General features: G+C 54.6%; 10 protein-coding genes and 3 non-coding genes across 13 annotated transcripts in view; 6 read left to right on the top strand and 7 right to left on the bottom strand.

Moving 5' to 3' along the window:
• The window catches only part of VDAG_05675 (prephenate dehydrogenase), a gene marked incomplete at both ends in the record, with an annotated part of 1,991 nt that extends 513 nt beyond the window's left edge, over window positions 1-1,478 (bottom strand). The window contains 4 exons of the mRNA XM_009655072.1: window positions 21-640; window positions 697-808; window positions 877-937; window positions 1,342-1,478. Coding sequence (XP_009653367.1) covers window positions 21-640; window positions 697-808; window positions 877-937; window positions 1,342-1,478 — 930 coding nt within the window. The remainder of the gene's footprint in view (window positions 1-20; window positions 641-696; window positions 809-876; window positions 938-1,341) is intronic.
• Window positions 1,479-1,968: 490 nt separating this feature from the next.
• Window positions 1,969-3,066, top strand: VDAG_05674 (ATS1 protein; the record flags this gene model as incomplete). The annotated part of the gene is made up of 1 exon (XM_009655071.1): window positions 1,969-3,066. One exon carries the CDS (start codon window positions 1,969-1,971, stop codon window positions 3,064-3,066), a length of 1,098 nt encoding a protein of 365 aa, XP_009653366.1.
• A 59-nt stretch (window positions 3,067-3,125) lies between these two features.
• Window positions 3,126-4,672, bottom strand: VDAG_05673 (uncharacterized protein; the record flags this gene model as incomplete). The annotated part of the gene is made up of 3 exons (XM_009655070.1): window positions 4,007-4,672; window positions 3,544-3,933; window positions 3,126-3,269 (listed from the first exon to the last, which is right to left on the bottom strand). Exons 1-3 carry the CDS (start codon window positions 4,622-4,624, stop codon window positions 3,126-3,128), a joined length of 1,152 nt encoding a protein of 383 aa, XP_009653365.1. The 5' UTR covers window positions 4,625-4,672.
• A 634-nt stretch (window positions 4,673-5,306) lies between these two features.
• VDAG_20023 lies at window positions 5,307-5,422 on the bottom strand. The gene has a single exon (XR_692069.1). It is a non-coding gene; the product is annotated as a 5S ribosomal RNA (ribosomal RNA).
• A 601-nt stretch (window positions 5,423-6,023) lies between these two features.
• On the bottom strand, window positions 6,024-7,931 carry VDAG_05672 (uncharacterized protein; the record flags this gene model as incomplete). The annotated part of the gene is made up of 3 exons (XM_009655069.1): window positions 6,024-7,305; window positions 7,359-7,770; window positions 7,886-7,931. The coding sequence occupies 3 exons, from the start codon at window positions 7,929-7,931 to the stop codon at window positions 6,024-6,026; spliced, it is 1,740 nt and encodes a 579-aa protein (XP_009653364.1).
• Window positions 7,932-8,272: 341 nt separating this feature from the next.
• Window positions 8,273-8,388, top strand: VDAG_20022. Its single transcript, XR_692068.1, has one exon. It is a non-coding gene; the product is annotated as a 5S ribosomal RNA (ribosomal RNA).
• Window positions 8,389-8,674: 286 nt separating this feature from the next.
• On the top strand, window positions 8,675-10,387 carry VDAG_05671 (uncharacterized protein; the record flags this gene model as incomplete). Its single annotated transcript, XM_009655068.1, has 3 exons — window positions 8,675-9,191; window positions 9,292-9,357; window positions 9,414-10,387. The coding sequence occupies 3 exons, from the start codon at window positions 8,675-8,677 to the stop codon at window positions 10,385-10,387; spliced, it is 1,557 nt and encodes a 518-aa protein (XP_009653363.1).
• Window positions 10,388-10,948: 561 nt separating this feature from the next.
• VDAG_05670 (uncharacterized protein) lies at window positions 10,949-13,192 on the top strand (the record flags this gene model as incomplete). The annotated part of the gene is made up of 1 exon (XM_009655067.1): window positions 10,949-13,192. The coding sequence occupies exon 1, from the start codon at window positions 10,985-10,987 to the stop codon at window positions 13,190-13,192; it is 2,208 nt and encodes a 735-aa protein (XP_009653362.1). The 5' UTR covers window positions 10,949-10,984.
• Window positions 13,193-14,090: 898 nt separating this feature from the next.
• On the bottom strand, window positions 14,091-14,206 carry VDAG_20021. Its single transcript, XR_692067.1, has one exon. It is a non-coding gene; the product is annotated as a 5S ribosomal RNA (ribosomal RNA).
• A 44-nt stretch (window positions 14,207-14,250) lies between these two features.
• Window positions 14,251-16,997, bottom strand: VDAG_05669 (sexual differentiation process protein isp4). The gene is made up of 10 exons (XM_009655066.1): window positions 16,801-16,997; window positions 16,616-16,747; window positions 16,445-16,533; window positions 16,124-16,395; window positions 15,869-16,068; window positions 15,638-15,816; window positions 15,302-15,504; window positions 15,178-15,229; window positions 14,773-15,121; window positions 14,251-14,571 (listed from the first exon to the last, which is right to left on the bottom strand). The coding sequence occupies exons 1-10, from the start codon at window positions 16,895-16,897 to the stop codon at window positions 14,378-14,380; spliced, it is 1,767 nt and encodes a 588-aa protein (XP_009653361.1). The 5' UTR covers window positions 16,898-16,997; the 3' UTR covers window positions 14,251-14,377.
• A 1,021-nt stretch (window positions 16,998-18,018) lies between these two features.
• VDAG_05668 (ABC transporter) lies at window positions 18,019-19,190 on the bottom strand (the record flags this gene model as incomplete). The annotated part of the gene is made up of 2 exons (XM_009655065.1): window positions 18,019-18,508; window positions 18,586-19,190. 2 exons carry the CDS (start codon window positions 19,188-19,190, stop codon window positions 18,019-18,021), a joined length of 1,095 nt encoding a protein of 364 aa, XP_009653360.1.
• A 1,521-nt stretch (window positions 19,191-20,711) lies between these two features.
• On the top strand, window positions 20,712-22,592 carry VDAG_05667 (repressible alkaline phosphatase; the record flags this gene model as incomplete). Its single annotated transcript, XM_009655064.1, has 3 exons — window positions 20,712-20,714; window positions 20,772-21,951; window positions 22,015-22,592. 3 exons carry the CDS (start codon window positions 20,712-20,714, stop codon window positions 22,590-22,592), a joined length of 1,761 nt encoding a protein of 586 aa, XP_009653359.1.
• A 471-nt stretch (window positions 22,593-23,063) lies between these two features.
• On the top strand, window positions 23,064-24,171 carry VDAG_05666 (uncharacterized protein). The gene has a single exon (XM_009655063.1). It carries the CDS (start codon window positions 23,466-23,468, stop codon window positions 23,823-23,825), a length of 360 nt encoding a protein of 119 aa, XP_009653358.1. The 5' UTR covers window positions 23,064-23,465; the 3' UTR covers window positions 23,826-24,171.
• Window positions 24,172-24,983: the final 812 nt, after the last annotated feature.

Below are 24,983 nucleotides of genomic sequence, written 5' to 3'. Positions count from 1 at the left end.
TTCGAGAAGCCCTCGAGCACGCCCGGGTCGAGCAGCGGCTGGCCGCCCCAGAGCGGCGCGCCGTCGCTGCCAAAGACGCGCTCCTTGGCCGCGAAAACGCGGGCGCGCAAGGCCGCGGCGTCGCCCTCGAGCATGAGCTTGTAGAGGTCCGTCACGGAGCGGGCGTACTGGGAGATTTGCTTGCGCGCCTCGGGGTTGAGGATGGCGAGGCCGGCGTAGACGTGCCACTTTTGCGAGTAGATGCGCAGCATAATGTTGATCTTGACGTTCTCGACGCCGCCCACGTAGCGGGAGAGGGCCCACGGGAACTGCGTGTTGGCGTGCCAGGCCTTGCCCATGGAGAGGAAGGCTGCGTGCGTTACGGCTTGTGTGTCGGCCGTGATGCGGTCATGTTCCTTGGCCGAGAGGTGGACATGCTTGGAGCGGAGAACGGAGAGGACCGTCTCGACCTTGGCGATCGATTCGGCGGAGGCGCGATGGGGGATGATGACGAGCGGCTGGTTGAGGGGGTCGACACCGGGGCCGTGCAGAGAGTGGCACGACACAATGTCCACATCGGCTGGGAGGTGCCGCTCGAACGCTTGGATCTCTGGGTCCTTGCAGGAGGTCTGGCCGCCAACAATAGCACCAAGTTTGGTGGCTGCACGTCATGTTAGAACTCGCTGGAGAGATCATCAGGACACAAGGGCAGCGTACAAGGCGCATACTGAGCGATTACACGATCAATGGTTGCGGCTTCCACACTGTATATGATGTAGTCACTGGCGCGGGAGACGAAGTGACCATTGCGGCAGATTTGTATATTCTTCTATGAAGCATCTCAGCAACTGAATGGCTGGGGCTGGGACCGAGGGAAAGCAAACGGGAGCACCGTACTTTTCCAGCAAACTCGTCCCTCAACGCCTCGTACTTGTCATCTCTGTCACAAGCCAGTATGCTATCCCCCGCTGTCAGTAGTGATCCGATGATGGGTAGCAGAAGCGGTGTGTGCGCATTCAGCGAAGCGAAGCAAAGTTTATGAATCTGTATTCCAATTAGCGACTCGTCTTCTTCTGAGCGGTTTGCAGAAAAAAAGTCTTGGAAGGTGTGATGTTTCAGACAAATGTTTGTTAAGGTAGCTAGGTGTATCATCATGGAAAGCCTAGGTGTGCCTGGGGCCAGAAAGGCTGATCCAGGCGCCCCTTGGGCGATACTCTAGCCAAATGCGCTCTTGTCATCATCAACAGAGGGGGGGAGGGCGTGTGATGGCGATGTTCGTGGATAGAATACAGAAGAAGACAAAATACGTACCAATTCGCGTGCGGCGCAGAAGACCTCTTGCAAGCCTGGAGAGAAACTCACTTCCAGCCAGCAGCAGAAAGTCTCTGCGCGTACATCTTGCCCATGTCGCCCATGCCAATCAGGCCGACGACGAAGCTCTCCATCCCGGCGGGACGAGACTGGGCGCTGGATGCAGCAGCGGAATCGGCGGACGCCATGTCAAAGGGCGATTTCTTTCGGGCGGGGACGAACGAATTTCTGATCAGGACTGGGAGGAGTCTGCAGACAGGCAAGATCTCACATCCTGAAGAGAAATCAGACGGCGAAAAGCTGGTCCTTCTCCACCTGCCGGCGCGTCGTGGTGAGTCACAACGAAGCGGCTCGAGTGGTTGTTGCAGAAGGCGCTGGAGCTGGTTTGCGAAAGAGGAAAATTCTCCCAAGAGCTGTCGTTCATCGCGACTTTTGTGGTTGGCGGTTGTGTGGGGCAGCGGGGGCAGCCAGGGTGGGACGGGAATGGCAGAACCTTCAGCCGTGAGCTTGTTTGATGCATATGCTGTTTCCGACGTTTTGCTGATATTCGCCTACCAGATGTCGAACCCCGTTTACCAGCATGACGAAACCTCCCCCGGTACATGTCACCAGCAGTGGCATGAGGGAAAGCCCGTTCTGCTGACCAAAAGAAAAACGACCTCCAGTATCCAAGGGACAATGTCCGTCCTCTTCGCCATCGGCTCCAACGGCTCTGGTCAGCTCGGCCTTGCCCACAAGGAAGACGTCTCGGTGCCCAAGCAGGTCTTGTTCCATCCTGATCAGCCTTCATCTCCCATCACCCGCATCGCTGCTGGCGGAAATCACACTTTGCTCCTCACAGGAGACGGCCACCTTTACTGGAGCGGGGATCCCACGCCAGGCGCTTGCGGTCTCACAGCCGAGGCTACAGCCACAGAACCCGTCTTCCAGCCAGTGCGTCTTAGCAAAGATGGCCCTTCGACAGGCGTGAGGGACGTGGCTCTCGTGACAGCAACCTGGGAAGCCTCATTCGTCGCCAGGAGAGATGCAGACGGTAAGGTGACGCAGCTCTGGAGTTTCGGGTCCGGCGCAAAGGGAGAGCTAGGGCAAGGAGAACTGCTGGTTCGATCACCATCAGGGACGTTATTCAAGGAGTTTCCGCCCGCGGGAACCGAGATTGTAGATCTCGCGGCTTGCATGGGCCACGTCGTAGTTGTTCTGAGCAATGGCGATGCTTATGGCTGGGGGAACGGACGGAAAGGTCAGACGGGAAACCCCGAAGGCGTGCTTCACCAGCCGAGAAGGATTGAAGGTCTCGATTTCAAGGTTACCCGGGCCGTCTGCGGGCGGGAGTTCACTTGTCTCTTTGGAGACAACGAGACAGGACGGCTTGCGGTGTTGGGCTCCGACAAGTGGAATACTCGATCGTCGGCCCCGTCATCCGTTCCCGGGTGGAAAGACGTTGGAGCGAGCTGGGGTGGCATTTACGTGTTGAAGCAAGACGGAACACTTTTGTGCTGGGGTCGCGATGATCACGGCCAGCTGGCTCCGCCCAACCTTCCCAAACTGGCCAGGGTAGCCATCGGAAGCGAACACGTTGTCGCCATGTCAGAAGAGGGTGACGTTCTAGCCTGGGGATGGGGTGAGCACGGAAATTGCGGACCACAAGTTGAGAACAACGACGTCAAGGGACGGTGGAATGTTATTGCATCGTCGCGATTCATTCCCCCAGGGTCTCAAATTACAGGCATCGGCGCTGGGTGCGCTACTAGCTGGGTTGACATTACCACCGGATGAGCCCAACTGGGGCACGATCAAAATTGAACAAAAATGGCATCACGTCATGTGCTTTTCGTTCAGCTCCCTCTGTAAAACAACCCCAGCCTCTCCACGTCGGACAACCTCTGCGTTGGCTCAAAGCCGTAGCTACTGGCTGGAGTCGGGTTCACATCGTTGCTGTTCTCGGCGGCAGCTTGGTTGATGTGCGGGCCAGTGTTCTCCTGTAATGATGTAAGCATTGAGCAGTGACGGAGTGATGCGGCAACTTACAGGCTGAGCACTATGATCCCACTCCAACCTCGCATTCTCTTCTTCCTCCTCGTCGTCATTGACAGGCTCCCACCGATCGTCCTCGACAAAGAGCCCCTCCGAGCGCATCGTAGACGTCGGAGGAGGTCGCTGCGAAGGCCTCAGGTCAAATGCCGACGTTCTCGCCGCAGTAGCCCTGCCGGACGGCATGGAGGGTTGAGGCGGAGGTGGCATCCCGCTGCTGACCTTGGGGGGCGCCTGGTCCTCTACGTCGGGCTGCCTCTCAGACGCCTGCGACGGCGCAGCGCTTGCCCTCCTCGACGTGGGCTCTAGCTGCTGCCGTTGCCTGGCTCCGTTGACGGCCTTGCTGCCCTTGCGCGTCTTCTGCGCCGGGTTGCCGCCGCGCTCGCCCACCGTCATGAGAAGAAACTCGCAGGCGATGCCGTCGCCCGGGTACGTCACCTGGATGGGTCGGGCGGGGGTCGAGTAGCGGGCGGATAGATTGGTGCCAGCGATGCCGGCGTGCTGGATGATGGCGCGGAAGTCGCGGACGTTCATGACGATTCGGAGCTTGTCTTCGACTTCAATGTCTTCGAACTCGTCAATCTCAATGGCAATGGACGTGTGAAGCGGTTTCTTCAGGACCTCTGCGAGTCGTTAGCATCAATCATTGCAGCGAGCAAAGAGCTGACATGCCGTCTCCATTCACAGTCTTCTCGGTAAAGCACGTGAACTTGACATGCTCGCCATCCGAGCAGATGTCCAGCAACTCCACACCAGGCCCAAAGTGCTCCATCAGCTGTCGCAACGTCCTCGACGGGATGGTCCAGTGGTTGCCGGCTTCCTCCCGGCTGAACTTGGCATGCACGGGCACAGCCACCTCAAAGGGCAGCCGATGTGTTGACGCCAGGCCGTTGCGGAAGATGAGCTTGGCAACGAACCGGCTCACCTGCACGCCAGGCCCATCCTCGACCGACACCTCGCAGCGGTCAATGGCACCGTCCCGACCGTCGGACCTGTCGGCGCCGCTGGCGATGCCGCGCTGCAGATCACCGGATGCGCGGCTGCGGAATATCGAGATGAGAGCTCGCGTGTAGAGCGTGCAGTAGAACTTATCGCGACCGTCGAAGGCGTACCGGGAGCAGAAACGGGCGGTGGAGAAGGTGAAGCAGGCGTATGCAGACTTTGAAGAGTTCAGAGCCGTCAGGACGAATTTGTCCTTCTGCGCTTCGAAAGACACGTCATCGCTGAACTTGTTGAGGCAGATGAGAGCGTCGCGAAGGGCCGAAACGGCGTCCTCGCTGAGCGTGAACGCAAGGAGAGGCATGGTAGTGATGAGACGGCCAGGTTACATCGGGATCTCCGGGACCAATTCAGCTATCCGTTTCCCCGTCTCATCGTTTGCTGGGTATTGAAGAAAAGAACGCTGCCCAAGTACCATCGACGGTGTCGTGGTTAATCTAAAGTGGTGGTGATGCAAGACTGGATCTTGGGCGAGGCAGTCGCGACGCGTTCAATGACTAAGCCCAAAGCTTGCGCCTAACCACAACATGGACCAAGAACATGATGTTCACGAAGCGTTAATCAAGCTACCTAGCACGGTAAGGTACCTACGTCTTGCTGCATTGGCGCTACCAAACAATTTCTGTGCACTGATTTCCAGACACTCGAAAGTCGCCCGGCTACTCACTCTCCCGTTTCCTCTATCAATGGTGTTCTGTCGATTGCAGCTGCTACGGATTCAGACGCAGACGGCCTGAGCACTCAGCAAAAAGATGTACCGTTTAGATCCCCGCTGACGACCGACAACAACGATGTAACGTGCTGCAGGTTTGCGGCTTTCCGACTAATAATGCAAGGTCCCTGAGCGATAGTACTGCAACGCTCTGCATAACTGACTAAGCCGCAAACAATTAGCACTAATAATAAATCCCAGACACAGCCAGACGTCTACATATTGAATCCCCACCAACACCAAGAGAAAATTCAGAAATAGCAAAAATGTCAAAAACATACAACATCAGGGATTCGCTGGTGGTCACCCACCCAACTACTAGTCCGACCCTTACTGGCTTATCTATGGGAGAGCGGACGGGATCCCGAGTTTTCCAGTAGGTATGGTCGTATGTGCTTGGAGCGGTGTTGTGCAAGCTGATGAGAGCTGCGCATGCTGGCCACAAGACGATTGCTCTCACTGAATGATAGAAGGTTCCGCCCCAGGGCCAGGCGTCGCTAGTCCGCTCTGCTGAGAGGCGAGTGTCATCATCGTGACCCGTCTCCAAGTCATTCGGAGAAGGCCACGAGTTCAGTATGGTGACCTTATCCCCAATAGCATGCCTGCAGCAGTTAGGTCCAGTATTGTGGTGTTCAGGGCCAAGTTTTGCATCATGTTCAACCTGTGGCAGACAACGTGTGGCAGATGGGCAGTTGTCAGCTCTGGAGCCTTGAGCTCAAGGTGAGAGATAATAAAATGATTACCCGTTTACGAAAGCAGCTATCGGGGATTCTAATAAACTCCAACGCACCTAGCGCACGTTCGTCCCTGCAAAGGCCGAATAAAAGCATATGCACGCCTTGGCATCGTGACAGAGGCCCCAGTGCGACTGTGCAAAACCGCAGTCAGGTTTGAAATTCTTCTGCTCGCTGAATAGCTTTCTGCTTAGCCGAACGCTGTTGGCTGATGGGAAGAAGTGGCTGATCGCGAGTTGTGTGGTCCGAAACCCAGCTTAACTTTGTAGGAAGTCCAAATTTGTGTACGAGAACATGTCCTCCATGAACGGGAACTCCGGCATGAGCTGCTGCTGCGTCTCAAGAAACGTGCTCGGCAGCACATCGTCAGCCGGATCAGGTGTCAACAGCTTGTCCACTACCTCCGTGTGCTGCGCAAGACTGATATCAGCAAGATCCCACCCATGACGATCTTGATGCTGACGAAGCGCATCCAAGAGTTCTTTCGCCAGATGCAAGGATGGACTCTGAGAGAGGCTCAGGGGGTCGTCTTCCGTTTCGAGAGCACAGCGAATCAGAAAGGTGACAGTATGCGAGAAGGTGAAAGCTGCGACGGGCAACCAAAAGTCGCCGAGCTGGGTGTCCTCGAGTTCCTGCACGAGAGAAACGATTTCTTCAGCAGTGTGGCGGACTTCTGAATAGCGACGGTCGATCTTCGGCGCTTGAGCGTCAGCTGCTTGCTTGTCGTGATTCAGTTCAATGCGTCGGAGGAGCAATTTGGTTGATAAATATGCTAGCCTCAGATTCGAAGCTCCAGGGCTGTCCAAGTGGGTGCCTCGGAGAATAACCTTCCTGGTATCTCCTTTGAGAGTGTCTACCCAATGACCTAGCCGCGCTTCAAGGTCATCCACAGGAAGATCGGAGGGCGAGAGCTTGATCCGGTAAACGTTGTCAAGGAAGACCTCCAGCAGCTGAGTCAGGCCTACAAGGGCAACAAACACAGCTGAAGCCTGAGTTTTTGTTGAAGTTTGGCCATTCGCGCTTAGATATTCAACGGTAGGTAAAGGAACATCACTCTGGTCGCTGCGCAGGCGCGGAGGAGTACCGTAGGCTAAGCTCGACCATCTGTCGTGAATCAAGAGGCACCACCAAATCTTCATCCGAAGAAACTTTTCGGACTGCGGAATGTGCCATGGCAGTGGATTCCGGTTGAGACCCAGTGAATGAGATAGTGAGATAGCTGCTCCAAGTTGAACGCCGTTGCCGAGCATTGAAGTGGTGGGCCGTCCTCCGACGTTGAGCAAGCTGGCGGCAATGCTGGATATGCCTGGTGAGTGACGCAGCTCGGAGTACAGAACTTGGCAGGCCAGATTCCAGGCGAAGCGTTGGTCAGGACATCGCTCAGGTGATAGTGTTGGATCGAACTTCCAGTATGTCAGGCTGTTGGCGTAGAGGCAGGCCAGCACGGCCGGAGAGATGCGGTCTCTAGCGCTTCGGTATTGGTCACGGAAAGAGTCCTCATCTAGGAGAGGAAAACAGACGTTGGCCTTTGACAGATACCTAGAAACACGTTAGCTGGCTTGACTTCCCGAAAGAGGTAATTGAGCACTTACAAGTCGACTAATCTGTCGGTCCACGGTTCAAGCAGCTTTTCCAGCATCTGAAGTTGCAGTGATGGAGGTGTTGGGTCAACAGTCATTCCCAATGGGCGTGGCTGAACGCGGGTGAAGATAACGGGCTCAGCATCACCGCCGAGCATGGGGCGAACCATGGGCGTTGAACGCGAGCCATGGCGAACAGTACTCAAGTAATCAGCCAATACGTGACTGTCGCTGGTGACAGCCGGGCCAACGATGTGAGGGCTGTCATCAAGCTCATCTTGATGGAGAGGTATCGGTATGTCCGCATGAGTCGGTCCTGAGACAACGGTATGGCGCGTTTCGGGTGAACAGTAGTCTGTCGCAATGCCCGTACTGAGTTGCTTCTCTGGGGGAGTTTTGTTGAGCCTTGTAGCATTTTGATTTACTGATAGCAAAGATCGTCTTGATCCCTGTTTGGCCTTTGTTATGGATTTCGCATGCCCTTTCGAAGCCGCGGGGAAGTCGCACTCAGTTGCGTGGGCCTGACACATCAGACATACCGCGGAACGGCTGTTGACAGTACATCGAGACTTGCGTCTGCGACATTGTGTGCAAGCCGGCTGAGAGTGAGATCGATATGAACGAGTAGAACTCATGTCACTTTCCGGGATGACAGTCTCTGTGTACACAAGATTTCATGTAGTTGATACTCAATTGATTTGTGGTGACAGAAGGCGAAAATGATGAATGTCGTTGGAGTATCCCGCGGAGGCTTTAGCGAGCATCAGTTGGCCGCGGGAAACTTTGGCGGGGTCGGAAGAGCTATGTAAGCACATATGGCGGGGTGCAATCGGCTTCATTCCTTTCAGCTGGAGCCTCACTAAACCTCAGATTCTTCACAACAACCCAGCGAACATGTACGCCAGGATACCCTCAAGTTCTCACATACGACCATACCTACTGGAGAACTCGGGATCCCGTCCGCTCTCCCATAGATAAGCCAGTAAGGGTCTGACTAGTAGTTGGGTGGGTGACCACCAGCGAATCCCTGATGTTGTATGTTTTTGATTTTCAACTTTTTGATTCCTATTAGAGGCAATTCACCTAAGTGCTATGGCTCAAGGGGTTGATGTGATTCAAGCTGTACCCGTGGCGGCGGCTAAGACCTCTGCGCGGAATCTCCATTTATGGCGTGATTGCATCTTATCTCGACGCCATCCACCGACGGAGTTATTATAAAGCTGACAGTACTGCATAAGGTACCTATCTAAGGTAGGATGAGGTCTTAGGCTCAACGAATGGATGCTGCTTTCCTCAGTATCTCATTATCGGCATAACGTAAAGCGACCATGAGAGTCCAAGATTTCCTTGTTGTGACAGCTGCCCTGGCGCCTAGTGTGTCTGCGGATTGGCAGTTTCGATCACGGCCAGACCTCACCCCACCTCGTCTCAATATCACCGTCTCAGCAGACCCTGCCCTTGTCGAGAAGGGTCTCATCTTTGTTGCGCCATATCCAGGCTTCACGCCGACCAGTCATGGCCCCATTCAACCGGCACCGTACATTTATCGCGACGACGGAGAGCTCGTGTGGTCAGGCCTTGGACACATTGCCGGCTGGGCCGCGAACTTTCGTCCCGACACTGTGGACGGGTCCCAGGTGCTTCGCGCGTTCGAAGGGCAAATGTCGGCCCAGCTTGGCATCATGCATGGCCATCACCTCATTCTGAACGAAAAGTATGAGACCGTCAAATCAGTGCAGTCCAGATCACCTCAGCTGATTTCTGGACACGAATTTCGTGTCATCAATGGCAAATCTGCTTTAGTGGAGGTGCCTTTCACCAAACCTTTCGATCTTTCTCGCTGGGGTGGGAAGGAGGGCCAAGACTGGATCGTGTCTTCAGGATTCCAAGGCATGCTCTTGTCACTTCGGGCGACTATGATGATATGCTGACTGGAAGAACACAGAGCTGGATATTGAGACAGGTCAGGTGCTCTTCGAATGGGAAGCCCTAGACCATGTGGACCCCAAGTGTTTGTGTCATGAGTCTCCCAATAAACTCAGTCTCTTCCGCTGACATCGAATCAAGACAGCGCCTTTCCCGTAGACCACCTGGACAGGGCTATCGGGAGTGGCCGCAGTTCATCCGACGCCTGGGACTACTTCCACCTAAACAGTGTCGACAAGGACGACGAAGGAAACTACCTTATCTCAGCACGCAACTATGCAGCTCTTTTCAAGGTCAGCGGTGCTACAGGCAAAGTCATCTGGCAGCTTGGCGGCCTACATGGCGGCTCGTCTTTTGAGATTGCCCCTGCCGCTCGCTTCGCCTATCAGCATGACGCCAGATTCTTGAACCGATCCTCTGATGGGGCAATTGAATATCTATCCCTCTTCGACAACTCGGCTCACTCACCGACAATCAAGATCAACCCCTTCTCACGGGGCCGCATCCTGCAGCTTAACCACACAGATGGGACTGTCAAGGCAGCAGCTACGTATCCGGCACCAGACCAGCTTTCGGCTCAGACGCAGGGCAACACGCAAGTCTTGCCCAACAGCAACGTTTTCGTCAACTGGGGGCAGGCAGGTGCTGTCACGGAGTTTGCTGCTAATGGTACCGTTCTGTTTCATGCGTATCTCGATTCAGAACCTGGAGGCCACAGCGTGCAAAGCTACCGTGGTTTTAAGCTTCCTTGGACCGGGAGGCCTATCGAAGAACCAGCAGTCGTAGCCCTGGGAAGCGAGGCTTCCGACGACGTGGATATCTATGTTTCCTGGAATGGCGACACCGAGACTACACTTTGGCGGTTCTATGCAGAGGAGCTCAGGGCAGACGTTGCGCGTAAGCGCTTCTTGGGAGACTCCAATCGTCACGGATTCGAGACGCATATCAAAGTGAAGAGGCCCTCTTCAGAGGAAGGCTACAGGATCTTTGCCGAAGCCGTTGATAAGAACGAACATGTCCTGGCACGCAGCGGGTCTGTCGCTGTTACATTTGGAAAACGCCCGCTGTCAGAGGGACAGTCAAGCCAAACGTTCCCGGTGGCTGAAGAACTATGATCAATCTCCGACTGATCGCTTTGCTCTTGGGCGGAGGCCACTAAACCTCCAGCGCAGGAAGAGCCCAAGAAGGAAATATACGTTGATATGGTATCCATCCAAGCCATTCTGTAACTCAGGCGCACTTGTTTTACGTTCATAGTTGTGTGAACAGGTAGTTAGTTGCCCAGACATGCCAGTCTTAGGCCACCATCACCGATTATAGTCCTGTTCAACCTGCACAGGAGGATATCGCTAATGTAACACTTACCCACGAAACGAAAATCGGCCACATACACTGTAGCACACCAAGCACTTGCCTAGTACCAGATATCATGCTGGTGTTCCTGGCTGGCAATCCGTGTATAGAGAGTTTACCGCAGCGGATGAACATCAATTCAACTCACCCGCAGCTTTGCTCCTCGCAAGAGGCAAGCAATTCCGCCAAGCTCGCTTGACATAATCAGCAAGGTGACCAATCCATGCCCTTGACTCTGGTCTTGTTTTTGAACCGACGTAGCGCGAGGGCTGGCAGCCGCTCGTTATCTGCAACGTTTCCTCAAACCCGAACATAGCACCATCGCACAGGCATTGCTCAGGCTTGTTGCCGACGAAATCATGACTGAGAGAGAAGCAGCCCGCCACGATATGTATACCACCGAATTCGACAACTCCAGAGAGCCGGTCGACATACCGCGCGACTTGTATGGGCAGCCGTTGCGTGGTGCGCTACGGTCCCGCTTGCCCCTCAAATACGGCTCATCTTTTCGCGTCTTGCACCACGCGCCCGCTGCTCACTGGAGTGGCCCCGGCCCCGGAAACCCCCGCCGTCAAATCTACAGCGTCTGTCGCACCCTGGACGAACGCGCTTGTCGCTGCTCTGGATGCGCGCCGCAGAACTGCTGGGGCTCGACGGTCGTGCGTGCCTCGTACGAAGACGACGAGAAATTCGAGCGCGCCGTGGCCGCGATCCGCCGCCTGGCTCTTGTCACTGTCGACTATGACGAGTCCCTACCTCGAGGCGAAGAGGCTTCGCCTGGCGTCAAGCGGGCGAAACTCGCGGCAGAGCCTGTGGAGGGGCTCGATGAAGGCCGCGTGTTGGCTGACAGACCCAACGAGATGAATTGGTTGCAGCTTCTTAACGACGTGCAAGCCCGGCAGTTTGACCCGACAGAGACACTCACAACGGACAAGGTTGTGAGCGAGGAATTCAAGTACCGGTTCCATACCACGGTCATCCAGGATAAGGACCTGCTCGATCATGCAGAGCCTGAAAAGGCCGAGGAGTACTTTCAGGCCAATGGCTGGGAGGAGCGCGAGTCGGGCGCCCGCTCGGCTTTCTTCATGTACCTTGACGATGAGGCAATTGACCACCTAGCCAGCGCTCCTGACGATCAGGCACTGGCTAGGATGACCATCGATGAGCGCTGCCGCATCGCATGGAATCACTGGGTCAAGATCGTGGAGCCGATGGCTCCGGAAAACGATGACGATGAGAGCGGTGATGAAGACAGGGAGGCGTTCCTGGAAGTCGAGGACAGCCAGGGACGTAGGAACCGACAGAGGCGCATCCGTCTCCTCTGCCTCCTATCGCTTTATCTTGCTTCGGGGGACTACTCGTTCGACGAAATTCTCAATGAAGGAGCCGACTGCACCCGGTATGCGAACCCTCAGGACGAGACGAAGGCTTGGTGCTTCATCTCGGGCATATCATGCGAGACGCCGCCTATGATTCATGACTGGCTCACCGAGCTTTACGGCTACAAGGAGAGGAAAACCGTACCACAACAGCCATACAGGCCTGACACGCCAGCATTTCTTGAGGATCTTCGCATCTGGAGAGAGAACCGCGCCAGGAAAAGGGCGGAGGCCGACCTGGCCAGACCGCCTGCTCCCGAGTCGTCCTTTGCTGTCTTTCGCCATCTACTGCAGCCGCATGGGGAGAAGACAGGCCCTTTGAAGCCAGGCCGAAGGATTCGGCAATATTTTGCAACAATCAACGACAGTCTCGTCTACTGTGCAGACTGCAAGCCACAAAACTGCTGGGGCTCGACCATCGTGCGTGCCACGTATAGAGAGGGCGATGATGCGCGCTTCAAACGTGCCGTTGCGGCCATTCGCCGGCTGACACTCGTCTCGGTTGACCATGACGAAGAAGCGCCACACCTGGATTCTCCTGGTGAGAATGTGCCTGCAGCCCGACGAAGGTTGGTTCGCGAAACAGAAGTGGACCAGCAGACTCTCGAGACTCACTGGCAAGAAGCCGCCCGCGAGGTCCGGCTGCGAGGTCCGCCAAGATTTCTGAAGACGGACCAGATCCTAAGCGAAGAGTTCAAATACCGGTTTCACAACACCTTAATCGAAGACCAGACCGTGCTCGATGGAGGTGATGTCGAACAGGCACGCATATTCTATCGCGAGTCTGGAGCTATGGCGCGCGATAATCATCCAAACCTGCGCAGCAAATTCTTCATCTTTCTGGATGAAGAGACTCTGAATCACCTCTCAGATGTTCCTTGTGACGATGAGCTTGATATGATGACGCTCGAAGAAAGGTGTCGCATTGCTTCTCATCATTGGGTCAAGGTTGTTGCTCCCTTGACCGAGGGCCTCAGCGAGACTGAGGACGACAAGAAGCAAGCAGCTGGTAGGAGGAGAATTCGCCTGATCAACATTCTTCCAGTCTATATGAGACTTTTGGGTGTCACCGGACTAGAGGAAGTCAAGTTGGAGGAAGTTGCTCGTGAGGATGACACCAAGGGCCACGCCAAACAGTGGTGTCTGATCGAGGGCTTTGGTGCTCTTGTAGGAGAGGACAGTGCCTAAGGTTTCCTGTAAAATTAATGCCGGCGGTTTCAGCGTCATTTTTGACAGTGCAGAGTGGAATCTGGGTGATATGGAGAAGTGAAAATAACAAATTGAAAGCCAAACGGGTGTGGCAGTCTTCCACGTACCGTATATGAGCCGACAGATATGATCCCTGGCATCAGTAGGCCTCGCTCAGCTACAGTGCATCACAGGGGGCCCTGAAGTTGATGCAAAGAAAGCACGTATGTTGCAGCTAGAGGGCAGTGGTAGGACTCTTAGTGTGGGCAAGCAGTGTGAAAAAAATTGAAAATGGAGACAACCTCTTGCATCTTCCGGAAATGTTGTCAACATGCGAGATATTATTCGTGCTGCATGCCCTGAGTTCTCATTTTCACCAGCATATGGCTGGTGATGGTACTAGTGGGTTTGTGTCTGGGCAGACACAAGTAACACGGCACGTCAGCCATCAGTGACCTTCGCCTGAATGAGCTAGCCAGCCAAAAAAACCAGGCCCTGTAATACCCGTCCGCACTGTTGATCAGCGTGCAGCCACCTCCTATTGTAATCATGTCCGGCTACGCAGTGAGCGCAACAGCTATGAGCCGGACTGTGCAAATTGCTCACTCTGTTTTGAGACAGTCGGCAGTGACGGAGAAGGAAAACGCTTATACCAATCAAGGGTGATCAAAAGAAAGTTGTCCAGACCTTCAGAACACAGATATCAGTGGTTGGGTTTTGGGTGACAGGGCGAAACGCACACCAGCCACATGGAAGCAGCGTCCAGCACGCAAGATCTGCATTCCAAACGCCCGAACCACTACGATTCGTTCATTGGTAACGACCGTCACCACCATGAGTAGCGACAAAAGTTTCAGACACATTCATTACAAAAAATGTCAACAGGTCAAAAATCAAAAACATACAACATCAGGGATTCGCTGGTGGTCACCCACCCAACTACTAGTCCGACCCTTACTGGCTTATCTATGGGAGAGCGGACGGGATCCCGAGTTCTCCAGTAGGTATGGTCGTATGTGCTTGAAAACGGTGGTATGCGCATTCATGTTCCAAATGTACTACCCTTGTGTATCGTCTTGTATCTGCACCCTTTCCAGTCGCAAGTGTCCTGGAGTGCATTAGCAAAGTAAGATCTGCTCTTTGGAATGGTCGATGTAAAAGTACCTTGTACACGTCTGTTCCCCACTACGCAAAGTTATTTGCTGCACCAGTGTAAAAGACGGCGAAGAAGATTATCACTCCTGCGATGGCGACTGAGCAGTCCAGTGCCGAGCTCAGCACGAAGTTGTATCGCCTCCACCAGTCTCTCTCTCTCCTCTTGAGCCAAAGCCCAAATACCAGTCCGACGATGGCCCAGCTTCCATAATTGGTGCCTGAAGCTGGCGGGATATAATTCAGTCCCCCCAGAAACACTGGGACATGAATCTTCCGTAGCCAGCGCGTGTGAGGAAATAGATACTTCTTCAATGCCCACACAGCAATAGGCAGCAGGGCACCCAGTAGAAACATCCATAGCAACTGCCTGTAGTGGGCCCCTGGTGCGAAGAATCGACGCGGACCGAGGGCTCCCCAGACCATACTTGTGTTGAAGTGGGTGCGTGAAAACGGACACGTGAAGCCGTTGGGGGCTGCATCGGTGCAAATATGAGGGATTTGCTCCAGAGCCCAGTTCAATGTTGAGACCTGGCCGAGAGTGCCCATGACGATGCCGACAGCTTGCACTAGGAAGAGCTTGCGTGGCGGAATGTTGCAGTAGAGCCCGAGCTTGAGGTCCTGAGCGAAGGCGAGGCCCTTGATGCCCGATATGTATCCCACATTGAAGAACCATATGTTAGCGAGCACTTTTCCTTCGTAGACATAGCCGGCAACTATACGACAGAAAATATCAATTTGGATTTTGACATTGGCTGTGGCATATACCAGAGCAAGCTTGGCATGTCAGCGCGATCTCAGGGGACCCTTTCAGTTTTCTGAAGTGAACTTACTGCGACGAAGAAGACCGCGCATATTACCAGGGCAAGCAAGACCCCATGCCACCTTAACTGTACGGGATAGTACTCGCAGGAGGACAGACCCAGACCAAGAGATAGCAGCATCGACACTACATACCACCATGCGGGAACAGTCTTATAAGCCGGCTGGAGGTTCCAGCTCGGTATCGGACCGCGCTTAAATAATGAGGACAATGAAGACGCCTGGAATATGGCGATGATGCTGTGGCGTCGCTCCAAATACAGCCAAATTAACAGTGACGATATTGTAGCAAACGAGAGTCCGAACGTGTTGAGCGCGTACGTGACAGGCAGGTAGATCTGGAAAGGGGTTAGTTCAATGCACTTCGACGCAGGAGCTGGCGGCTTGACCGAACTATGAATACTCATCAAACTTGGTACTGTTGAAACTAAAGCCGAGATTCTTGTCGATAACGCGAGAGACATTGTATACAGCGCCGGTGTTGTCGTACACAGAGTCACTTTGGATGGGGAGGTAGGCAGAAGACCACGTGTTGCTGTAGTATATTGCAGGCGAAACGGCATAGATCCAGAAGATGAGCGATGCCAGGACATTGAGAATCGCCCAGGTAGGCACAACCAGAGGAGATCCAATGTAGGCAATCTGACTCCCTGCGACACACTCAATAACAGTTCCGCTGAAGTATTGAGGGGTAGGGCTTACAGTCAAAGGTGACAGGCAAGATACCTAGTCCACTCTTCATGCCAGAAATCTGGTTAACTACAGCGTTGTTCGGTGCAGCCCAACAGATCAAAGTGAAGTAGCCCAGAGCTGGAAAGATGAAGTCTGGAAACCAATACCTGCAAAAAGATCCGCAAAAGACAATCATGAAAAATTGGTAGCGAGACATCTTGAACTTGGTGCTTTGAATACCATCATGTCAGTGTTGATATCTAGTCGTAGATAGCGGCGACGAACTCTAGGTCCAGTGTGTTCTTTCTGGAATGGAGGGTATGGTTCAGGGCAGTATTACCAAGAACTCCGGGCCACACAAGGCTGGCTGGCTCCACGACGAGCGAACGAAATATGCCGGCTAGACTGAAGCCGAAAAGAATGGTGGCAAGCGTCATGGTCAGCTCGAAGCCCCATCCTGCTTTGAGGCCATAGAAGACACGCTGCTCAGTGAGGACATCTGCGCTCAATCGAGTGAGGAAGCTGAGATTTGCAAGGATATAAATGAGAATTTTTTCCTTTAATCCATTAGCAATACTGCCCATAAGTACCTGAATCCTGAAATACCTTGTAATTGAAAGGTCCAGGATTGAGGGATATGTGGTGCCCGAAAACAGTGATACCCCAGTCTGGGATAAAAAACTCCCAGGCTTTTCCTACAGGGAACGCCAAAAAATTGAATTGCCGATTGTGAGAGTGAAATCGAGGGGAAACGGAAAGTGTACAGAGTATTCAGACCGCTCCCGAGAAGGCAAAAGACGATCCCAATGACCCACATGCGAATGGTCAGGCAAGGAAGTGTTGGGTCATCCTTCTCGAGGCCAATGCCAGCAGTGAACAGCACGTCTTCACTGGGAGCACTGCTTTCATCTGGGGAAGGTCAGCGCCGCTCTAGGGCTGGATTGTGCAGTGAAAGGGCTGACCAGAGGGGCGCTTAGCCTGTTCAGGTCCACGCTCAAGCCCCTGACTCGGGGGCACCGTCGTGACACTGGCATTTGGCATACTCTTCGCTTCCTCCATTCTCTGGGAGAGTAGTGGCTAGAGTGTGAGAGAACTGACAAAGAGTAAGAAGATCAATCTGATTAGACTTTTCGACAAGTTGAATCTGATAAACTTCTATATGCAGAAGTCATGGACCGAGCCGGAGTTGCGGGACACGGAGCTCCGCTTTCACGCCAGCCCAGGCCGGAACTCGGCAAAGAGCGTCGTCAGCTACCAAATCTTTCCGTGGCTATTTCTCTGTACTTGAACTCGCGGATTGGCATATGCAAAACACCACGGCGCGGCCTTTCTAAGCGAAGTGCTGAATGGCGTGTTCCAACATGCGCCATAACCCACCTCGGTGCCAGCAACCGTGCTTGGCATATCTTTGAACTCAGAATCTCGGGGTCTGTTCAGCATAATGAGGCCAGGCCGTAGGGTTTAGGTCGGTTCTTTCTGCGTTAATAGAAATATTTTTGCCGTGATGACGGGGATAAGAACGGCCCCAACACTCTGTAAGATGCCCGAAGAGCTCCGACGACCAAAGACTATATCAACTACCCTATCAACTGCGACACATGATTCAAGGGCATTACTCTACCGAGGAACTCCGTTCTATCAATCATGTCATACGTTGTTATTATGTCAGAGCTATAGCCCGATCATGTCCTGCTTAGCATAAGCTGGCCTTTTCTCTGAAAGAACTTTGAAAGATACTGATACTTGGAGTTACATGAACTGAGGGCGTCGAGTCAATCTGAGCATGTATCAACCCATGACAACGCTGAAGTCTATGCTTCCGTGCCACCGGCCGGATGATACTAACTTGCAGCATAATTCTTAACTACCTACCTTGGTGAGATGCGTGAACAAATGGCTTTACGTCTGTGAGGATCAACAGAGAATCAATCTATCCTTTTCGTGGGGAATGGTCTCACATGGCTATATGATCGGCAGCAGGGGTTGGGGTCGTTTAATGGTTCTGCTGATGGATATCAGACACTGAGGATTCGAACAAACGCAGCAATGAGTGTAGATAGCAGAATATGTATTCAATGCGAAACCATTTAGCTGTATTGGTCTTAACCTTACCTAAAGTGCAAACCTGGTACCTAAGCGACCTTCGAAAGTCTCCCACCAACCAAGGAGGTTCATCAAGTTCAGAAGTCGTCAACAAGCGGACTCAGACCCTGAGCAGATCCGATACGATCCTCAAGGAAGAAGCGCAGCCTCTCAACCCTCCCGCGGTCCGCCATGAATCGACCAAAAGCCGCAGGGTTTGTCGACGGGATATCCTTCAGCGGCAGCTGCGAGAAGTTGTCCGCCACCGGCACATCATGGCGAACAGGCCAGCCCCTCATCTGCTGGAACTCGGGCGACAGCACAAAGGAGTGCAGTAGCTTGGCACCCTCGGGGTGGGGCGCGTCCTTGAGGATGGCGGCGGTCTGCGGCCACGTGACAAACTGGGTCTGGGTGGGAAACGAGTAGTTGGAGCCTGGAATGGGGGCGAAGCCAGTGAAGCTCGTGAAGGTTGCCGCCTCGGTGCGATTCGGGGTCAGGATCAGGGTGACGGCGGTCCCGGTGCCGCGGACCCAGCGGGGGTTCTGGGCGAGAAGGGCATCCAGCCACTCGATGCCGTGCCTTTGTAGGCTGTGGTTTCAATGTCAGACCCCACGATTCTTTTATTGGCATGGAGAGCATGTTACCAGGGCAGGTGTGCGACTTACATGAGGTCAAAGGCAAACAAGACAGCGTCGTCGTCATTCGGATAGGTCAGCACAATCTTGTTCTTCAGTTCGGGCCTCAGAAAGTCGTCGAATTCTCTGATTGTAATGTTGGGCAGCTTGGGGGGGCTCCAGAACAACTGCCAGGCAAGGTGGTAGACACCGTAGTAAGCCGCCGTCGCGGCGTTCTTGTACGCGCCGTCAATCGCATCGAAGCCGAGTGGAGCGTAGTTGAGGAGCGCGCCTTGGTTTTCCCAGCGGGGAAAGTCATGGAGTGTCTGGAGGATAACGCTGTCGACATGAACGTTGCTGTTGGCGGGCTGCTCGTCAAGTCGGCCGTCGTGGTACTTTGATAGATCGACGGTAATGTTGAGCGTCATGCCGGGGAATCGTTCTTCAAATAATCGCTTTAAAAAGCCTTGCTGGTTTGGCTCATCGCCTCCATGCCAGCAGGTGACGATTCCACCTTCGGAAAGGGCAGCTTTGTGTATCTCTTCGAGGGTCCTGTTCTCAATTTCGGGTACACTGTCAAAAGCGAACAGATTATCGTAAGCAAAGACATTGGTAGTTGCTGCCAAGATAAGCAGACCACAGCTTGGAGCAACCATGATGGATATCATAGAAGGGGAAAGTATGACTCGATAATCAGACGAATTCCGAGAAGCTGCATGAGAGAAAGCTTCAGATCTTCAGAAGATCAAGCGCCCTCATGGACGTCTCTGTTTTATAGAGCTCCCTCGAGCTTCCCGTTGGCTCTCACAGCAATATCCCCGAGAAGCCACATTGCACCGAGTGTGACCCTTGGTAGTGTTTGCTCCAGCCAGGTCAATTTGAGCGATGCCGAGGATTATGCTGTAGCTTGGAGTTTCCGAGGCCGTTCCGCAGCTTTGCGTTGTGCTCGATTGGGGTACCGCGCGGTCAAAGACAAGGTCGTGAACCTTAAACTACTCTTGGGTTGGGCCCCCGCCCTTATTTGATAATGTAAAGACTGGGATAGTGAGCCAGCAGCCAAATCTAAACGCATTCGGGTATTGCTCGAGATGGTGCAACGCAACATCGGCATCTAGCTGTGACACGTTGCCGGCCAAGGGGCGAATCATGGGCAAGCACAAGCCAGCCTAGCCTTATTCGCAAGTGCGTCACCAGGCAGCCTTGTTAGCATGGTGAGGGATCCCGCTGTGGTGGTGGCTCAGAGAGTATATAACCTCGTCCGTCAGTGGATTTCCAAGGCTTGATCGCAGAGATGCAATTCTTGGCAGTTCACAGCTGCCGAGCTCTAACTTGATACGACGCTGGCTTCTCGGCATTTTCTCCGCCGTGACTTCCGCTTGCAGAGGTGGCGCATGCTCGCCCCAAGACTGCCATGCGAGGTGTAAGAGGGGTAAAGTGATTAATCTTCCTGTCTACATGACAGACAGGAAGATCCGTGGTTGGGATCAGACCATTGTGAGGAGGTTCTGGCCGGCAGACGAGGAACTGGGATCGGTGAGTGCCAAGGTGACATTGTGACAAATGCTCTGAATCAATGTCACCTACATAGTATGTTCAGATTCGCTCAAATTGGATTGCTTGCTGCACGACGGCAACAATAGTCTTAGCATCCCTGTCGCACGTGATTTGATTGAGCCATGCCACCATCACGAGCCGATGTTGCGGACTACATATACTCAAAGATGACCCAGCTGACCTGCTCCAAGGGTCAATTGGCATCAAGGAAGCAAGGAACTTGAGGTACCTTACATATACCTGGCTTGCCTGGGTCCCTACCTCAAGTACCTAGGTACCCTACCTACCAGAACAGACGCAGACCCCTGTAGAACCCCCAAGTCTGCACCCCCGCTGAGCCTGTGCTCTGATAAGGTGAGGGCCAGGCACGTACCCTGGGGGGTGACGTCGTTGGCGTGTCACACTGCCGCAAGCCAGGGCAAGCTCGTGCCAATGAACCCTCCCAAACAGCCCCAGGCGCCCCCATTCCAGGGACCTGCTGACGCTGGCGGAGGTACTATGTAGCACTGCGTGACCCTTATCTGGAGGCTTTAGCTTCGGAAGCTTCACCAGGACTTGTTGCTTCCTCCTACACCCATCGTCAAGCTGTGCATCTGGATCTGGATTGCACTGCGCAACACAAGATGGTATGGCAGCAAAATCCCTCCTGTTGATGTCTGCGGAACTGACACACCCATTTCTAGGCCGCTCAAGCAGCAGCAAACGACCGAACCCCCCTCCTCGACGACACGGAACGTCGTGAGAACATCAACGATGACTCCGAGTCCAACTCCGATAACGGCCACTCCCCTTCGTCAGGCGGATCGAACCGACTGCGTGAGGTTCTCCTCTTCGTCTGGGCCCTGTTAGCGACCGCTGCCGTGATCGTCCTTGCGGTGTGGAGCCAGCATAACCGCCAGACGGGACATGGAACTGGTCCGACGCCAGAGAAGCGAAACCTCATCTTCATGGTCTCCGACGGCATGGGCCCTGCTTCCTTGTCCCTGACGCGAAGCTTCCGCCAGCACGTCGAGGGTCTTCCCGAGGATGACACTCTGACGCTCGACAAGCACTTCTGGGGCACCAGCCGCACGCGCTCCTCCAACTCGCTTGTTACCGACAGCGCCGCTGGCGCCACGGCCTTTTCGTGCGGCAAGAAGAGCTACAACGGCGCCATCTCCATCACGCCCGAGTACGAGCCCTGCGGCACCGTTCTCGAGGCTGCCAAGAGGGCCGGCTATGCGACAGGGCTGGTTGTGACCACCGACATCACCGACGCCACGCCTGCCTGCTTCGCCAGCCATGTTCTGACCCGTGCCATGAATGATGACATTGCCCTGCAGGAGGTTGGCGATGGGCCCCTTGGACGCGTTGTCGACCTGATGCTCGGCGGTGGCCGCTGCCATTTCCTGCCCAACGGCACCGCCGACAGCTGTCGCCTGGACGAAACCGATGTCGTCAAGATTGCACAAGAACAGTACAACTGGACATACGCGAGCGACCGAGCGGGATTCGACGCCCTCAAGCTTGGCGAGAACGTTCAGCTGCCGGCCCTTGGCTTGTTTGCCCACTACAACGTTCCCTTTGAGATTGACCGCCGCAACCTCGACCACATTTACCCCAGCCTGACCGAGATGACCCACACTGCGCTCCGCGCGCTGGAGAAAGAGACGGAGCACAGCGACCACGGCTTCTTCCTCATGATTGAAGGCAGCAGGATTGACCACGCCGGACACATTAACGATCCCGCGGCTCAGGTCCACGAAGTTCTGCAGTACGATGCTGCCTTCCAGGCTGTGCTTGACTTTATCGAGAAGAGTGAAACGGAAACAATTCTGGTGGCCACGAGCGATCACGAGACGGGTGGTCTCGGCACTGCTCTACGTATGTGCTCTTGTCTTGCTGTTTGATGCTGCATGCCGCGACTCGTGACTGACAACTCTACAGAGGAGCCTGGACACCTTCCTGTCTACAACTGGTTCCCCCGCGCCCTTGCCAAGGCGAATGCTTCGTCCGAGTTCCTGTCCCTGCAGCTTGCCAAGCACGTTGCCGAGAACCCGGGCGAGCACAAGGGAAAGCTGAGGAGCTGGGTCAACGAGACGCTCATCTACGGCGGTCTCGGCATCACAGACGTGCACCCTGAAGAGCTCGACGCTCTCGTTGAGGCGCCTCTTGCCGCCATCACCACCTTCGCCGCCATCATCAGCCTGCGTGCGCACGTGGGCTGGAGCACGCACGGACATACGGCCGTCGATGTCAACATTTACAGCTCGGGCGGGCGCGACACGGAAAAAATCCGCGGGAACGTCGAGAACACGGACGTTGGCAAGTTCCTGCGTGACTGGCTCGACCTCGACGTCGCACCCATTACCGAAGAGCTCAAGTCCAAGCTCGGCAAGGTGAACAGGAACGACCTCGCGGCCATGGATGCCGTTTCGGGTAGGCCCGCAGAGGCGGCGGCCGCGGCGGGCGAGGTGCCACAGCATTGGATGGAACAGCATATGCGCGAGTTGGCGGCGATCTAAACATTGAGATAAATAGCCAGAAGCCTCCCAGCGAGCGAATCATGACAAGGCACTTTTGGCGTTTCATTTTCAAAGCATTTTCTGGGTCGGGTTGTTTTAGAGCCTGACGTATGCGAGTACCTACGTACGTGCGCGCGTAGCAGCCAATTTTAGCCTTTTCGATCTGGCATTCTGGATCGGACGTTCCAATGCGAAACCAGGTTGTAGGAGGCCCGCTGTCGAGACATCAGAGACATGACGCGTGCTTTGTATTCTGCAGCGTTGCCTGGTATAGTGATGCATCACTTTCTTCATGGCTATGCGCCGCGGCCGCGGCGGGGGGACTATTATCATGTGCCCGTGGGCTGATCTGCTGCCATGGCGTGTGTGGCGGGCGGGAGAGTGAGTCAGGTGTGGGAGATCTTTGGCGGTGACTCAACCTCGGAATCTTGGGCCGATGCTCAAACGGCTTCATCTTGATGGGACTCTGTCAGTGCTTCCTTTCTTTCTATGAATACATGTTTTGCCCTATTTTTTGTAAATCACGTAAAGTTTCCGATCGATCCTCAGAAGACAGTCTGCCAATACAAAATCCGCGAGGGCCGGCATTCCTCTTGTCATTGAAGCCACAGCAGCAGCAACAGCAGCAGAAGAAGCGTGCATGAAGAAGCAGACATTCACGTATCAAACCACCACACCCCACGACTTCACATGTCAATACATTGACACACCACTACGAAACGCAACCACCAAGCCATTCTTCATCTCACAGTTAACTTGCGCCCGTCTCCCATTTCTCGGGAGATTTCAATTTTATTCTTTTTATTCTCGGAAGGCCACTCTTTCAACCACTACAACACACATTGAAGCTCTTCTCAGTATCAGCCAAACACAATGAAGGCCATCCGCACCCTGACCTCGCCCAAATCCTCCCCACGCCTCCCCGCGACAGCGACGATCCCCGCATCCCACCGCTCGTTCCACAACACGCCGCAGGAATCCTCCTCCTCGCAGCTCTCCACGCACCAACACCCCTCCCACCAGCGCCCAAAGCACGACACGGGCAAGATGTCCTACAGCTCCAGCTCGAGCTCGTCGTCGAGAGCGTCCGACGGCATCGTCTTCGACGAGGACGTCATTGAAGAGCTGAGACCCATCTTGGCCGAGCGCGCGAGGACAGGCGAGGGCAGGACGGGCAAGGGGCAGCAGATGCGCGGCATGGGCACCGGGCAGGGTGCCGAGTGGGTTTGGTGATTGTCGCTTCAGCCTGTGTGTCCCCTTCCTGCCCCTTTGTCTCTGGGGCAGAACTCCTTTATTCTTGTTTTCTCTTTTTCTTCATCTTATTGCTATGGGTTTTCAATGTGAGCGACGGGCTGGACTTCGTCAGGCGTTCCAAAACAAGGTGCGGAAAGGGGGCGTTCTATTCATGTCGCTTGCCGACGAGGCTGCCGGCTTTTTACGATCAGGGAAAGGAATCAAAATGTCGCCGATGCGATTGGCTTTGGGGAGAGGATGGCACACTGCCTAGGACAAGCGGCCGTGTGCGTACATGTATACCGGGTTCTGAGGAACCAGTGCATCAATACCAAAAATTGAACTGCCGGTTTCCAGTGGTGGTGTTTGTGACTCGAAGACTGGGAGCCTCTTCATCGACTGAGGCTGACCTCAGGTGCGGCTTGGGGGCTAAGAAAGCGGGTGCTCCGAATGATTGCTACGGGGGCCAACCGCACAGGCGCATCGGAGGCTCGACAAGCGGAAATCAAGCAAGGGACGGCAAACATGAGTTCTGACACATGCCGCTGATGCCCTTTCCTCTTTTCCGCCTTTCTTGTCGTGGAGGGTGATTTGATCCGAGGCCCTATCTACTCCATTGATGAGCTGCGCCATCCGCGATGCAAACAAAGCGATTGTGCTCAATCGATCCTGCACAGGCGAACAATGGCTCTCTTCCACAAACGTGGTCGCACGGCAGGTCGATTAGGCCCAGGCCGTAGGGCACGATGCCGCAACCCGGTGGGTGGTGGCGATCGTTGGACATCACACGCATCGCCAGGTCTCGAGTCCAGACGCTGGGGAGAGGCGAGGCAAGCGGCGGGAGACAAGGGTGGTGGGGGCCGAGTCGAGTCCACCCGCGGAGGGTGGGGGGCGCGCCGACATGGACCCCCGAGACCTCCGACAAGGAAGAGAGCTGCAGGCGCGGATGGAGGCGTCTGGGCGATGTTTGTTTGTCACAGTGTGCGATGGCGGACGTGCGAGGCGTGGATTCTCAGTACTGTGTCGTGTAAGTCGGGTGGGCGCCCGATTCTGGGCATCCCATGATGATTGACGATGGCCAGAGGCGCACCCTGCGACGTGCCTCGAGTCCGACGACGAGTGCTTGCTCCAAGTTTGGGAGGGGGCATAAAACGAGAC

The sequence above is a fragment of the Verticillium dahliae genome, genomic scaffold (genome assembly GCF_000150675.1).
Source record: "Verticillium dahliae VdLs.17 supercont1.11 genomic scaffold, whole genome shotgun sequence".
NCBI classification, from domain to species: Eukaryota; Fungi; Ascomycota; class Sordariomycetes; order Glomerellales; family Plectosphaerellaceae; genus Verticillium; species Verticillium dahliae.
Note: the sequence above shows the minus strand (reverse complement) of the source record. Positions and strands in the feature narration are given on the sequence as shown.

Bases quoted from the DNA above. Each gene is read 5' to 3' on its own strand.
- VDAG_05669 (XM_009655066.1), bottom strand. From the start codon at position 16,897: ATGGAGGAAGCGAAGAGTATGCCAAATGCCAGTGTCACGACGGTGCCC. The intron at 15,230-15,301 runs GTATGTAGTGTC...CGTACAGTTAAG, and splicing joins AAGACTGTTCCCGCATGGTG to GTGGCATGGGGTCTTGCTTG. The intron at 15,122-15,177 runs GTAAGTTCACTT...TGACATGCCAAG, and splicing joins GCGCGGTCTTCTTCGTCGCA to CTTGCTCTGGTATATGCCAC.
- VDAG_05666 (XM_009655063.1), top strand. From the start codon at position 23,466: ATGAAGGCCATCCGCACCCTGACCTCGCCCAAATCCTCCCCACGCCTC.